The sequence below is a fragment of the Oncorhynchus tshawytscha genome, linkage group LG06 (genome assembly GCF_018296145.1).
Source record: "Oncorhynchus tshawytscha isolate Ot180627B linkage group LG06, Otsh_v2.0, whole genome shotgun sequence".
Lineage (NCBI taxonomy): Eukaryota > Metazoa > Chordata > Actinopteri > Salmoniformes > Salmonidae > Oncorhynchus > Oncorhynchus tshawytscha.
In genome coordinates, this window is record NC_056434.1 from 33,005,205 (window position 1) to 33,020,884 (window position 15,680).

Below are 15,680 nucleotides of genomic sequence, written 5' to 3' on the forward strand. Positions count from 1 at the left end.
TTGTTTGAACCATGTAAGAATTATAACCCAATTTTAGAGGCTCGAGAGTAATTGGACAAGCTAACATAATCATAAATTAAATTGTGAGTTGAAATCCTTTGCAATCAATGACTGCCTGAATTCTGGAAGCAATAGACCTCACCAGATGCTGGGTTTCTTCCCTGGTGATGCTCTGCCCGGCCTTTACTGCCGCTGTCTCCAGTTCCTGCTTGTTCATTGGGCGTTTTGCCTTCAGTTTTGCCTTCAGCAAGTGAAATGCATGCTCAATTGGATTCAGGTCAGGTGATTGACTTGACGAATGCAGAACATTCCACTTCTTTGCCTTAAAAAAGTATTGGGTTGCTTTCGCAGTATGCTTCGGCTCATTGTCCATCTACACTGTGAAGCGCCGTCCAATGAGTTTTGAAGCATTTGGCTGAATCTGAGCAGATAATATAACCCTAAACACTTCAGAATTCATCATGCTGCTTTTGTCAGCAGTCACATCATCAATAAATACAAGGGAACCAGTTCCATTGGCAGCCATACATGCCCACGCCATAACACTACCTCCTCCATGCTTCACAGATGAGGTGGTATGCTCTGATCATGAGCAGTTCCTTCCCTTCTCCATAACACTACCTCCTCCATGCTTCACAGATGAGGTGGCATGCTCTGATCATGAGCAGTTCCTTCCCTTCTCCATAACACTACCTCCTCCATGCTTCACAGATGAGGTGGCATGCTCTGATCATGAGCAGTTCCTTCCGTTCTCCATACGCTTCTCTTCCCATCATTCTGGTACAGGTTGATCTTTGTCTCATCTGTCCATAGGATGTTGTTCCAGAACTGCACTGGCTTTTTCTGGCAAAGATATTTTCTGGCAAACTCTAATCTGGTCTTCCTGTTTTTGAGGCTTACCAATGGTGTACATCTTGTGGTAAACTGTCAGTATTTACTCTGGTGAAGTCTTCTCTTGATTGTTGACTTTGACACAGATACACGTACCTCCTGGAGGAGGTTCTTGATCTGGCCAACTGTTGTGAAGGGTTTTTTCTTCAACAGTGAGATAATTATTCTGTCATCCACCACAGTTAACCCACTGTTCCTAGGCCGGCATTGTAAATAATAAATTGTTCTTAACTGACTTGCCTAGTTAAATAAAGTTTAAATAAAATAAAAGTTGTTTTCTATGGCCTTTTGGTGTTCCTGAACTCACCAGTGCGTTCTTTCTTTTTAAGAATGTACCAAATAGTTGATTTGGCCACACCTAATGTTTTTGCTATCTCTCTGATGGGTTTGTTTAGATTTTTCAGCCTAATGACGACTCGTTTCACTGGCAGTGACAGCTCTTTGGACTTCATATTGCAGGTTAACAGCAACAGATTCCAAATGAAAATGCTGCATTTGAAATCAACTCTAGACCTTTTATCTACTTACTTGCAAATAAACTAATGAGGGAATAACACACACCTGGTCATGGAGCAGCTGAGCAGCTAATTGTCCAATTACTTTTAGTCCCTTAAAATGGGGGAGGGACATATACCACGTGATGTAATTCCTACACCATTCACACGACTTGGATGTAAATACCCTCAAATGAAAACTCTGCACTTTCAGCTTTTATTCATTATTTATTTTCAACTCCAATATGCTGTGGTAGATAGCTAAAATAATAATAACTTGGTCAGTGTACAAATATTTATGGAACTGCCTGTAGAACCATATACAGTATAATATCTCCCAGCAAGCTCTACTGCAGGGTAGAGATTATAAGAAATAGTTTGTTTTACTTTAATATCTGTGTTTTTGCATGTACATTGATTGGTTCATTAATTTAATTCTACAGAAAGATAAATAACATACAGTTTTGTAACCTAATCCAATCTGTTAGTAATTGCATTTATTGCACCCATTGCTGAGATGGTTTTTCCAGTATACTGTATGTGAGTGAGGTAGTCACAGTTAATGTTGTCTTCCCTACCCTGGCAGTCATTCTGAATGCAGGTTGCAGGTATCCTAACTCTGACTTCCAATAGGAATTACAGATCACTTTGCAAGTCAGCATAATGTGACTTGAATGCCTGATGTGGCCTGTAAACTAGGAGATTCCTGCCCTCAGAGAATGGCCTTGTGATATATGTATTGTCATGAATAATTCAATTTTAAAGGCTAATAAGGCTGGTGGAACTCTTCAAAGATAAAAGGGTTCGCAGTAGAACCCCATTATTAATGGTTCTAAGAAGAACCTTTAGATACAATTATTCTTGGTAGAACCATATACAGGAGGATCTTTGAACAATCCTACATAGAGGGTTCTAGATAGAACTCTCTGCAAAGGGTTCTATCCAGCACCAAAAAGAGTTTCCCTATGGGAACAAACCAAAGAACCCTTTATGGTTCTACTTAGCACATTTTCTTCTGAGAGTGTATGTGTAACGGATGTGAAATGGCTAGCTAGTTAGCGGTGTTCGCGCTAAATAGCGTTTCAATCGGTGACGTCACTTGCTCTGAGACCTTGAAGTAGTAGTTCCCCTTGCTCTGCAAGGGCCGCGGCTTTTGTGGAGCGATGGGTAACGATGCTTCGAGGTTGACTGTTGTTGATGTGTGCAGAGGGTCCCTGGTTCCCTCCCGGTTATGGGCGAGGGGACGGTCTAAAGTTATACTTTTACATATGTTTGCCTTAATCATGTAATATGATATATTATAATGCATATAAAGGACATAGAATTTAATGTAAACCTATTGACAGATGGAGGAGTGCCTTGAGTCCCCCAAGAATTCTGTGATAAAGAGCAGAAGCCACGGGATCTTCCCTGACCCAGCAAAAGGTAAGAGCCTCTTCCAGCTGCCTTATTGTGTGGTTTAGCCACCCTGTTACTTTACAGTTTTTCTTCTTGTCTGTTTTGCTGATTGCCACTCTGTTGTCATAGTGATATAACATGTAGTCATGGTGACAGTTTTAGGAATGGCTACTCAGCTGTCATAATTATACTTTTAGTGCCAGTCACTTCTTTGGCTCAGTGCCATCCATGTTGTGGAGACCTGACCACAGTACAAATGTCTAACTACTACATGGCGCTTTTAGTGACTTTTACAGTAAAGACACTTTAAAGACGTTCCCTTTCTTTCATCTATCTATCTATCTATCTAACCCCTCCCTCCCTCCCTCCCTCGCAGACATGCAGATGGTGACTCTAGAGAAATCCCACAGTAGTCCCGGCAGCTCTAAGTCATCGTCAGACGGCCAGCTTCGTTCCCACGGTCCGTCCCGCAGCCAGAGCAAGAGCAGTGTCACGCAGGCCCACCTGGAGGATGCTGGGATAGCTATAGCTGCCGCAGAGGCCGCTGTGCAACAAGCCCGCCTCCAACCGAGTAATCTACACCCCTTCCTGTGACACACTTCCTCTCCGCTCCACAACGCATGCTAGCTCATCTTCTCTCTGTTTATCTCTCCTCCTGTTCTATCACTCTGTTCTAGCCTTCTGATTGGTTCTTTTACGGAATTAGTAGGTTCCTATAATTAGGCGAACAGTTCTATGTTGTTAGGTTTTCTTGTTTGATCCAGTGGTGCAACAGAGTTCATCACTAAAACATTGCTGGGGAAAGTTGGCCAAAACACCATTTCCTTTACATACATCAGAGACACTCACAGCAGCCCAGAGTATGAACAGAAAGAATACAGGACAGAGAAGGTAACAGACACAGTTCAGCCGCTCCTGTCTCTTCTCTAGAGTGAAGATATATGTCTATATATTGCGTGGTTTTTACTCTGCCCCAGTGTGATCCCCTGTCCGTTCTCCACGTCTAGAAACCACGCTAAGGATAGCAAACACTCATTATTCAAACTATGGGCCCTTCAGTCACTTCTGGACAGAGCTTGACCCCAAGTTGTGGCATACAGTCCCCCCCCCCCTCCTGGTGTTTGTTTGGTTCTCGGGACCACTCCCCCAACAACTCACCTCTGGAGAATAGAAGAGGTCAAGCACCCATGTGTGTGTGTATGACTCCTGACCCCTGACCCCTAAGCTGGTTCAATGTAATAATACACACACCCAGAGACGTACAGTCTAGCACTACCCCTGATGAAATTTAAAAACTGACCAAACACACCAGCAAGTACAGACACAGCAGCACGGGGGTCAAAGGGCAACAGGAAACGGACTCTGCACTCACTGGCCAATTAGAGTACAGACAGGAGTCAGCTGACCTTCAGGGGAACGGCAGTGTCTAGGGAAGGTGAGACAACAGGACAGGAGTGTAGATATTTTTAATCAAAAGAAGTACATATAACCTCACTAATCAAACTAAAGGCCATTCTCTCCTCTAGAGAACCATGCTCTCAGTAAGGACCATAATACAACTTCATGATGATGTAAACCATCTAGAGCTCAGATAAATATGTGTAAATAGTCAAAAACTTCTCAATAGCTGCTTTGGTATTTGTACCCTTGCATTGAAGAACCTTACTGTATGTGCATTTTCACCACACTACACTGTCAAATATTTTGTTTATACGACATCAAGAGATATCATCACACTTCTCTATTTGCTTGTGTTTTATCTCATCCTTCTTTTCCATACTTTTTTATAAAGAGTCATGAAGTCAATCAAATGTTTTTCAAAATGCACATATATGGTTCTTCGTCTGCAGGATGAAGTCATTTAAATTCATAATAAATGTACAAATCAATTCAAGTAATTACCATAACTATTATTTTATCATCACTCTTCTCTGTTTCTGAATCATTATTATATTTCAGTTATCCGTAATTTGCTTTTACATCTCAAACTGGCTGTTTTTTAGTTGGGATTATTATGAGATTGCCACACGGATACAGAATGTACTTGCTCGGTCATCCAGTTTGGATGGATGTCCTGATCTTGGCAGGGTCTTGGTGGTGCCATACACCTTCCACTTCTGATGAATCATCTAGACCATTCTCCCAGGGATCTTCAAGGTCTTTTGAAGTATTTTCATATCCATACCTATATCTGTGCCTTTCCACAACTTTGTCACGTAATTATTTTGAAAGCTCCTTGGTGCTCATGGTTGAGTGTTGGCTTTGCAATTCACTACCCAGAAGAGGGAAGAGAGAGTAGAGTATAGTAGAGTATTAATTTAGAAATCCAAACTTGGTAAATTGTTTTATCACAGCATGCATCATGAATGATTTACAACAACAGGACATGCAGCAATGACCAACACATGATAAAAAACAAAACATATTATGACACATAAAGGCACATGCACCCTGGTGTCACGAAATGAGTAGTCTGATTCCAGTGCTGTTTTCTATCCTACTCTTGGGGAGAAAACAGGCAACATTTTCCAATAGGAAGATCTCAGTTACACTCAATCAATTACACTCTCTCGTGACAGTGGGTAAAAATGACTGTCCAAACCTCTCTGTGGAACATCTGGGCAGGATGAACCTGCTACTAAAGCTGCTCCTGTGTTGCATTAGAGTGCTGTGGAGTGGGTGTGTGTCAATGTACATAACCATATGTGTTTTTAGTTGCAGCCTTTTTATGAACATGTCCTGCATTGATTCCAGGCTGCAGCCAATTGTAGCACTGGCTTTGTTAATGATTTTGTCAAGCTTGTTAAAGTCTTCCTTAGCTAAACTGCTGAATTTATCCTGAAATCATGTTATTCACTACAATTTTACACAGGTGGAGGACTATTAACTTGGTGTGTGATTTTGAAGGTGATTGGTTACACCTGAGCTAATTTAGGATCGCTATTACAAGGGCGGTGAACACCTTGCCAAACAAGGTATTTCAGTTTCTTCATTCTTTTTTAAAGTTGTTTAGATCAATGGGGGGGTGGAGCGATATTAATTACAGGCTATAAGGCAACGAAAGGTGAAAGGGAGTGTAGAGTTTCTATAGGCACTATAATAATGGATTCTAATATATGTTATAACCGCTAACGGGGAACCAAAAATACACTTTGACCGCCAGGTGTAGCTGCACAATTTGCATATGCATCTAGTAATAACAGTGTTTATTACTATGCTTTATAGAATATTATGGACACACACACACACGCACACACACACACACACACACACACACACACGAACACACACACACACACACACACACACACACACACACACACACACACACACACAGTAATTCTATGCCCCTCCTCTCTCTCACTCTTTCTCTTTCCCCCACCCCTCTGTAGGACCAGGCCACAGGTTGGGGGATGTGTCTGGGCCGGTGGTGTCCTCAGCCCCCAATCTGCTGGAGGGGTATGGGGGTCTGGATGGAGAAGAGGGGGCTGGAACAGGGGTCGACAGCGCCATTTTCCAGGTCCCACACATGTGAGTAAATAGCCTGTTTGTGGACTGTGTGTCTGTTCCCCAGTCTGCCCTGTACTGAGATTGTGCGCGCCTGGTATCCAAACATGTATGGCTTGAGATGTGGTCATTGGTCGAATGTGTGTAGGAAGCTACCTAGTTTAAATATTAACAGTAGTGACACAGCAGCTGCAGCATAACATTTGATTTACATCATCATCAATATGATTGGTTGGATAATAGCCCATGCGTAGCAGAGAGAGGCAGAAAGACAGAGAGGAGCGGCTGCATCTACGACCCTCCAACCCAACTCCCTTCTCTAGTCTGGAGTTGCACATGTTTTTCAGTGCACCAGCAACACAGGTAGTTTAGACTGTAGTTAATCACAGTATACTGAAATATCCACACAAGCCCCGAGCCAGCCAGCTACATACTGTATCATGAGTTAGAAGAGGGTATTTTTTAATTTTGAGCACCTGCCCCCTGAAAGGTCTGTGGCACGGCCCTGGTGTAGATGATCTATCACATACCATTTTGTCGTCTGTGTTTCTAAGTGAAATGTGTGTTTACCAACAGAGGGAAGACCATCCCCAACGGCATTGACAAGTCTAGAGGACTGCCACTCTCGCTATCAGACAATGAGGGTAAGACTGTGTGTGTGTTTGTGTGTGTGTACTTGTTTTCCTACCTTATCAGAACCCCAATGTCACAACAATTCACCCAAATGTCCTGAAAAAGAATTAAAAACAATAACCTTTTTCTCAATTTGTTCAAATGCTATTTTAAGCTTAAGGTATAGGGTTTTGCTGTTAAGGTTAAGTTTAGTGTTAAGATTTTGGGGGTTAAGGTCAGGGTTAGGTTAAGGGTAGAGTTAGGTTTAGGGGTTAGGGGTTAGGGAAAATAGGATTTTTAATAGTAAAAATAGGTTACTACCACAAAAATAAAGTTGTGTATGTGTGTGACTCCTTATAAGCTTTGTCTTCATATGTATGCCATCTACTGGACAGAACAGGACATAACACCAACAGGCATAACAGGCCTACCTCTAAATGCAAACCTAGTCCCCTGGACAGAAAGTAACTGTATCTCTCTCTGTGTGTCATAACTATATCTAGGATTCAGATAACACAGGTTTCATGGTTGCTCCTCACTCAAGTAGAAACTGGAGAGAGGAGAGTCTATTGGTCTATTTTGGTGCAGGCAGTATGTCAGTGTTGAATAATTTACAGCAACAGAGAGGAAGGGTGTGTGTATCTCACCATTACTATGTCTGTCTGTCTGTCTGTCTGTCTGTCTGTCTTTCTCTCTCAATTCAATTCAATTTTAGGGGCTTTATTTGCATGGGAAACATATGTTTACAATGCCAAAGCAAGTGAAAAAGTTAATAAACAAAAAATGAATAAACAATAAAAAATTAACAGTAAACATTACACTTACAAAAGTATATACTGTGTTGTAATGTGCAAATAGTTAAAGTACAAATGGGAAAATATAGAAATATAGGTTGTATTTACAATGGTGTATGATCTTCACTGGTTGCCCTTTTCTTCTGGCAACAGGTCACAAATCTTGCTACTGTGTAGCACACTGTGGTATTTCACCCAATAGATATAGGAGTTTATCAAAATTGGATTTGTTTTCAAATTCTTTCTGGGTCTGTGCAATCTGAGGGAAATATGTGTCTCTAATACATTGGGGCAAAAAAGTATTTAGTCAGCCACCAATTGTGCAAGTTCTCCCACTTAAAAAGATGAGAGGGGCCTGTAATGTTCATCATAGGTACACTTCATAGGTACACTTCAGCTATGACTGACAAAATGAGAAAAAAAATTCCAGAAAATCACATTGTAGGATTTTTAATGAATTTATTTGCAAATTATGGTGGAAAATAAGTATTTGGTCACCTACAAACAAGCAAGATATATGGCTCTCACAGACCTGTAACTTCTTCTTTAAGAGGCTCCTCTGTCCTCCACTCGTTACCTGTATTAATGGTACCTGTTTGAACTTGTTATCAGTATAAAAGACACCTGTCCACAACCTCAAACAGTCACACTCCAAACTCCACTATGGCCAAGACCAAAGAGCTGTCAAAGGACACCAGAAACAAAATTTAGACCTGCAAAAGGCTGGGAAGACTGAATCTGCAATAGGTAAGCAGCTTGGTTTGAAGAAATCAACTGTGGGAGCAATTATTAGGAAATGGAAGACATACAAGACCACTGATAATCTCCCTCGATCTGGGGCTCCACGCAAGATCTCACCCCGTGGGGTCAAAATGATCACAAGAACGGTGAGCAAAAATCCCAGAACCACACGGGGGGACCTAGTGAATGACCTGCAGAGAGCTGGGAACAAAGTAACAAGTCTACCATCAGTAACACACTACGCCGCCAGGGACTCAAATCCTGCAGTGCCAGATGTGCCCCCCTGCTTAAGCCAGTACATGTCCAGGCCCGTCTGAAGTTTGCTAGAGAGCATTTGGATGACCCAGAAGAAGATTGGGAGAATGTCATATGGTCAGATGAAACCAAAATATAACTTTTTGGTAAAAACTCAACTCGTCGTGTTTGGAGGACAAAGAATGCTGAGTTGCATCCAAACAACACCATACCTACTGTGAAGCATGGGGTTGGAAACATCAGGCTTGGGGGCTGTTTTCCTGCAAAGGGACCAGGACGACTGATCCGTGTAAAGGAAAGAATGAATGGGGCCATGTATCGTGACATTTTGAGTGAAAACCTCCTTCCATCAGCAAGGGCATTGAAGATGAAACGTGGCTGGGTCTTTCAGCATGACAATGATCCCAAACACACCGCCTGGGTAACGAAGGAGTGGCTTCGTAAGAAGAATTTCAAGGTCCTGGAGTGGCCTAGCCAGTCTCCAGATCTCAACCCCATAGAAAATCTTTGGAGGGAGTTGAAAGTCCATGTTGCCCAGCAACAGCCCCAAAACATCACTGCTCTAGAGGAGATCTGCATGGAGGAATGGGCCAAAATCCCAGCAACAGTGTGTGGTTGTGTTTGGTTGGGTCTAGTTGTGTTGCTGTCCTGGGGCTCTGTGGCGTCTGTTTGTAAACAGAGCCCCAGGACCAGCTTGCTTAGGGGGCTCTTCTCAAGGTTCATCTCTCTGTAGGCAATGGCTTTGTTATGGAAGGTTTGGGAATTGCTTCCTTTTAGGTGATTGTAGAATTTAACAGCTCTTTTCTAGATTTGATAATTAGTGGGTATCAGCCTAATTCTGCTCTGCATGCATTATTTGGTGTTTTACCTTGTACACGGGGGATGTTTTTGCAGAATTCTGCATGCATAGTCTCAATTTGGTGTTTGTCCCATTTTGTGAATATTTGGTTGGTGAGCGGACACCAGACCTCATAACCATAAATGGCAATGGGTTCTATAACTGATTCAAGTATCTCTCTCTCTTTCTGTCTTGCCTCCCCCTCCTTCCCTTCTCTCCTCTCCTCCCCTCCTCCCCCTCTCACCCTCCTCCCCTCTTACTACCTCTCCCCCAGGGGGTGGGGGTAAGACCCAGATGATGGGGGAGATCAAGGTGGCCTTGAAGAAGGAGGTGAAACAAGAGGGAGACCAGCTGGTCCTGGAGGTTCTACAGTGTAGAAACATCACTTACAAGTTCAAGAGCCCAGACCACCTACCAGGTGTGTGTGTGTGTGTGTGTGTGTGTGTGTGTGTGTGTGTGTGTGTGTGTGTGTGTGTGTGTGTGTGTGTGTGTGTGTGTGTGTGTGTGTGTGTGTGTGTGTGTGTGTGTGTGTGTGTGTGTGTGTGTGTGTGTGTGTGCGTGTGCGTGTGTGGACAGGAATATTAAACAAACAAACACTTTACCGATAGGGGACATTTTTGCTAGTCACCACGAGGTCAAATGCTATTTTTAAGGGGTTTAGGGTTAAGGTTAGAATTTGTCTTAGGGTTAGAATTATGTTAAAGGTTGAGGTTAGGGTTAGGGTTAGTACGGGCTAGGGTTAGAGGTTAGGGAAAATAGGATTTTGAATGGGACTGAATTGTGTGTCCCCACAAGGTTAGCTGTACAAGACTGTGCACCTGTGCATGTCTGTCTGTCTGCCTCACTGACTGTCTGACCGTCTGACTCTGTCTCTCTGTAGATCTCTATGTGAAGCTGTACGTTGTTAATGTGGCGACTCAGAAGAGGATCATCAAGAAGAAGACAAGAGTGTGTCGACATGACAGAGAACCCTCCTTCAACGAGACCTTTAGGTTCAGCCTCAACCCCACCGGACACTCCCTGCAGGTAACAAACACATGTCTCTGGTTTCCTGCTTCATTCAGACTGTTACTTGTTCTAATAGGCTCGTGTGTGTGTGTGTGTGTGTGTGTGTGTGTGTGTGTGTGTGTGTGTGTGTTTAATACGTGTAATTTGTGTACTTTTCACACACACACACACACATTTTTGTTTTACTATCCCTGAGGAGACCAAATAATTGATTCCCATTCAAAATCTTAACCCTAACCATATCCCTAAACCCCTTACCCTAAACCTAACTTCAAAACCCCTTACCCTAAACCTAACTTCTAAACCCCTTACCCTAAACCTAACTTCAAAACCCTTTACCCTAAACCTAACTTCTAAACCCCTTACCCTAAACCTAACTTCTAAACCCCTTACCCTAAGCCTAACTTCTAAACCTCTTACCCTAAACCTAACTTCTAAACCCTTACCCTAAACCTAACTTCTAAACCCTAACCCTAAACATAACTTCTAAACCCTAACCCTAAACCTAACTTCTAAACCCCTTACCCTAAACCTAACTTCTAAACCCTAATCCTAATTGTAACCCTTATCCTAACTGTAACCCTAAACCAAATCCCTAAACCTAAAATAGCCTTTTTTTTCTTGAGAAATGTCCCCATTTGTCTGAGTGTTCCTTGTTTTGCTATCCTTGTGAGGACTTCTGGTCCCCACAAGGATAGTAAAACCCAACACATGCTCGCACACACACACACACAAACAAACAAACAAACAAACATAAACACACACACACACAGGATACCCACTACAAGTATGTGTATGTTCTCTCCTGTCCCTAGTTGTTCCTGGTGTCTAACGGGGGTAAGTTTATGAAGAAGACCCTGATAGGAGAGGCCTACATATGGCTGGACAAGGTGGACATGAGGAAGAGGGTGGTCAGCTGGCACAAACTGCTGGTCAATTCCACACACAACCAGTCCTGAGAGTTCAACTTGAAGTCACAGAGAGGTCAACCAGATGTCAGTGAAGGTCAATGAATAGTATTGGTCAGTGGTTGCTCGTAGAGGAGGACGAAAAAGAGGAAAAGGGATATGAGTTGCGTTACAGAGTGCCCTTCATCTCCTTTGTGTTATTGTATGAATGAATGAATGTGAATGAAGGAAGGAAGGAAGGAAGGAAGGAAGGAAGGAAGGAAGGAAGGAAGGAAGGAAGGAAGGAAGGAAGGAAGGAAGGAAGGAAGGAAGGAAGGAAGGAAGGAAGGAAGAGGGCCTATCCCCTCACCCTGCCATACATGGACTGTACCCTGATTCTTTATTGGATAGTAACAGCCAGAGACTCAATCCTGATTTCTGATTGGACCAAATATTCAGAGACTGTACCCCGGATTGGATAGAGGCTGCCAGCACACACACACACACACACACACACACACACACACACACACACACACACACACACACACACACACAGAGAGAGAGAGAGAGAGAGAGAGAGAGAGAGAGAGAGAGAGAGAGAGAGAGAAATGAAGAAGTCCCCTTATCTGCTGTAAGAGGATACACACATCTCACTATCTCCCAGCTCTCTGCTGGACATGTCGGATGCAAAACCTGACGTCAATCAGGACTGTGCAGCAATACCACAGAGTAATTACCATGCCAGAACTACTCCTTTCTGTTTTGTCTGGATCTGATGCTGTTGTCTATGGTTTATCATAGCCTCCACTTTAAGATCTTTGTGATCTGTGAATCTGTCTGTCATTCAGTCAGTCGGTGGGGTGCAAATCAATGTATTTGTTTTTTGTCCTGAGCTGCTTGACAAAGTATGGAATGTTTGTTGTATGATACTATTCATGTAATGTAAAAAAAAACACAAAAAAAACAAGGTGTATGTACATTGAAAATCTATGGTTGATATTGCAGTAACTGAAGCTGACATTATCTGAACACTTCCGTCCAGTAGGTGGCGGTAATTCCCTATTACAGTTAGTTGTCAACCGCCATAAAACTCCAACTCGACCTTACCTGGACAAGTGTTAATGTACATTCAGATGTAGATAGATATATGTCTGAATATTAAATATATCAAAGACACACTGTACAGAGAAATGTTATTTATGAACATAGAGTTTATAACTATAAAACATACAGATATTGCAGATGATGCGAGGGGTCTCCTCATGTGCAGTTTATTCTAAATTCAATTCAGTTTAAGACTAAATGTATTCTGTACAGAAGTTATGTATGGAAGGAGCACAGACAATCCAATCACTTTAGCTCTGACGTTATGCAGTTATACTGGGTGTTATTCATTGGAAAAAATAGGAAAATGCAGTTCAAATGGTGAATGTAGAACTCATTTTACAACTGAGACATTAGAGGAGAACTTCCACATGCATATCCCTCCTCTTACAGGTGGGGAGAAGATAACAGATAGAAAGGGGATGTCAGGTCCCTTCCCCTTTAAGCTATCCCCTATTATGTCCTGAATGTTACTGACTGGGGAAGATCATGTGATTTTACTGGACTCATCTGACTTGATGTTTTTGTGTTGTCTTTCACACACGTCACTGGAGGCTTAAACAATAGCTCTTGTTTGAGAGAGAAACCTGGATTGCTGGCCACTTTGCCCGACCTGCAATCGGACAGAGGGATGTGTGGCATCTCTCTGGTGAAGTGCTCTGCTCCCCAGACTGGGCCACTCACCTGTTCTATGTCAAAGCAACAGGTAAACACACCTGTCCTCTCGGTGTGTGCCATCACAGTCTGGTTCTGTATGCTGTGTGTGCCATCACAGTCTGGTTCTGTATGCTGTGTGTGTGTGTGTCTTAATGTCGTCACACATGGCCTATTTTCCTCTCAAAGATTAGCGTAAAAAGAAAGTGTGAACTGTTCTTTTAAAAATCAATGTGTGGTTTGTTTATTAACATCCAACATCATGCTGTACACAGTACACTGTAAATTGTACACTGTGCAGTCGGTGTCAGTGTAAGTGGGGGTAATGCAACAACACAGTGAACCAGCCTGTGGCACTGTCTCTGCTCAATGCTCTAAGTCATTACCTATGGCCCAGTCATCACATATGGCCGGGACATGCTGATACACACTTATATACAGTATAGGTCTATGTTACTGTCAGTCATCACGATAGTAGCCTGGTTTACTTCTCGGTTCAGCTATTACATTCCATTCCTTGTACTCTGTGTCTTTGGTAAATGACAGGAGTGGCAGGGAGGGGAATATTAGCTAGAATATTAGCTAGCTAAATATTTGTACCTAGACTATGAATATATCATAGTAAACAACATCACCAGGTGACCCAACAGACCTACTACCCTCAACCCGACTGCTAGTGTCTAGGCATATCACTGAGGAACTAGGGGTGACAGATGCAATTTCCTAATACATAAAGTCCATATCAGAGGCTCGAAATGCAGACACTGAGTCAAGATGTCAGAATGTTCATGAGTCAAGATGTCAGAATGTTCATAAAACAAAAAATAAACATGATTTTAAAGAAAGGTAAAAATGTTTTACAAAAATTAAATTGTCGTGCCAACCTTATTTTGTAAGCAAACCCATTGGTTCTGTTGAAGTAATTCTATGCAACATAGACTTTGTGTTTGAATGCATTTTCTTAACATGTAATATCAGTGAACATTGCGTCTGAAAATATGTATCTTATGAAGAGAATTTGGATTTATTTTGATTTATATATTATTAAAGAAAAATAGAAATAAATATAGATCCTTTTTTTACTACCTGTATACAATCATATACATAAAGCTTGTGCACTTTAGTATTACATTGTTGACTGATTTCCTTGTTCCGTGTAAAGTGTCATAACATGCAAGTTGAAGTGGCTGTTCCAGTTAATGTCTTTATGTTGAGATGATTTTGAGTTTGTGATGTATGAAGGAGTTCATATGACACTGTTTTTAATTTACATGGCAAAAGAAAAACTCAAATTAAATCTACAATCACAGACAATTTAAGGTACATATTGCTTCATATCTGAGGAGACACCATCAAACTGTATGGTTGATATAACCACCAACACATGTATGTATAAATCCATGATGTTCAGTCTGAGATGCATGATGAGGTCATTTTCAAAGCCCAACTCCAGGTTTGTCCCCTCCTTCATGTTCTCCTCAGATTACACTCAGCTAGATTATCAATATCCATTGTCGCTCAGTCCGTTCCTAGTAACCATGAAACCAATCAAACGTGTGTATCTGTGAGGGGTGTGAATGTGGCGTACTCATCTGATCTATGTAAATATAAAGTGTTTTTATTTTCTACAGAGATTGATTGTTCGTATTGTCTGAGGTTTGAGCATGTGAGTGTAAAACAAAAATACAAAACACTTAAAACCTGTCTGTCTGTCTGTCTCTAGTGGTGTGTGTGAGAAGGTGATTATGTGATCTGACCGTGCGTTGTCAACCCATGGGTGTCTGACTGTAAAACTATGTCAAAGATGCCCAGCCAACCAGAGGGGACAAATCTACTTAATTTCAGTTGTTTGAGACTTCCTGTTACCACACTGGATGTTGCATGTCTGTCAATATTTTGCTTCCAGATATGTTCAAAAAGAGGGAGATAATATGTATAGATTTATCGGAAGTTGTATGCCGACTGTATAAAGATTATGCTTGTAAAATGGTCTTGTTTTTCACTCAGTGTAAAATGGGGAATCTATCGTTCTGGTTTTGTGGTTGTACACAGGATGTGTTAAGATATTATTATGCAAATTGTGCTGTAAAAAAGGCTGTTTCCCTAAAATCTAAAGAAAAAATATAAAAAGAGATTTATTCCACAACCTAAATGGAGTTTTGGTTACATCTTTGAGTGTGTTCTGTATTATGCATCTATAGTATTTGCCTTCTGCTCTCATGTACATACATGTATTATTATAGCAATACTATCATTCCTGTATGTACAGACATACCGCTTCTGGACACTACACATGTTGTACACTCACATGCACGCTCTCACGCACGCAGGCACAGACATTCACACACACACACACACACACACACACACACACACACACACACACACACACACACACACACACACACACACACACACACACACACACACACACACACACACACACACACACACACACACACACACAAAGACCTGTGCTCTGCTGAGAGAGTGT

The 15,680-nt window shown here is 41.9% G+C and overlaps 1 protein-coding gene across 1 annotated transcript in view; it reads left to right on the top strand.

Moving 5' to 3' along the window:
• LOC112245183 (protein piccolo-like) overlaps positions 1 to 15,338 on the top strand; it is a 59,008-nt gene extending 43,670 nt beyond the window's left edge. The window contains exons 22-28 of the mRNA XM_042322751.1: positions 2,732 to 2,810; positions 3,160 to 3,354; positions 6,176 to 6,314; positions 6,867 to 6,934; positions 9,805 to 9,948; positions 10,411 to 10,556; positions 11,354 to 15,338. Of these exons, the coding sequence (XP_042178685.1) occupies positions 2,732 to 2,810; positions 3,160 to 3,354; positions 6,176 to 6,314; positions 6,867 to 6,934; positions 9,805 to 9,948; positions 10,411 to 10,556; positions 11,354 to 11,497 (915 nt within the window). The 3' untranslated portion in view covers positions 11,498 to 15,338. The remainder of the gene's footprint in view (positions 1 to 2,731; positions 2,811 to 3,159; positions 3,355 to 6,175; positions 6,315 to 6,866; positions 6,935 to 9,804; positions 9,949 to 10,410; positions 10,557 to 11,353) is intronic.
• Positions 15,339 to 15,680: the final 342 nt, after the last annotated feature.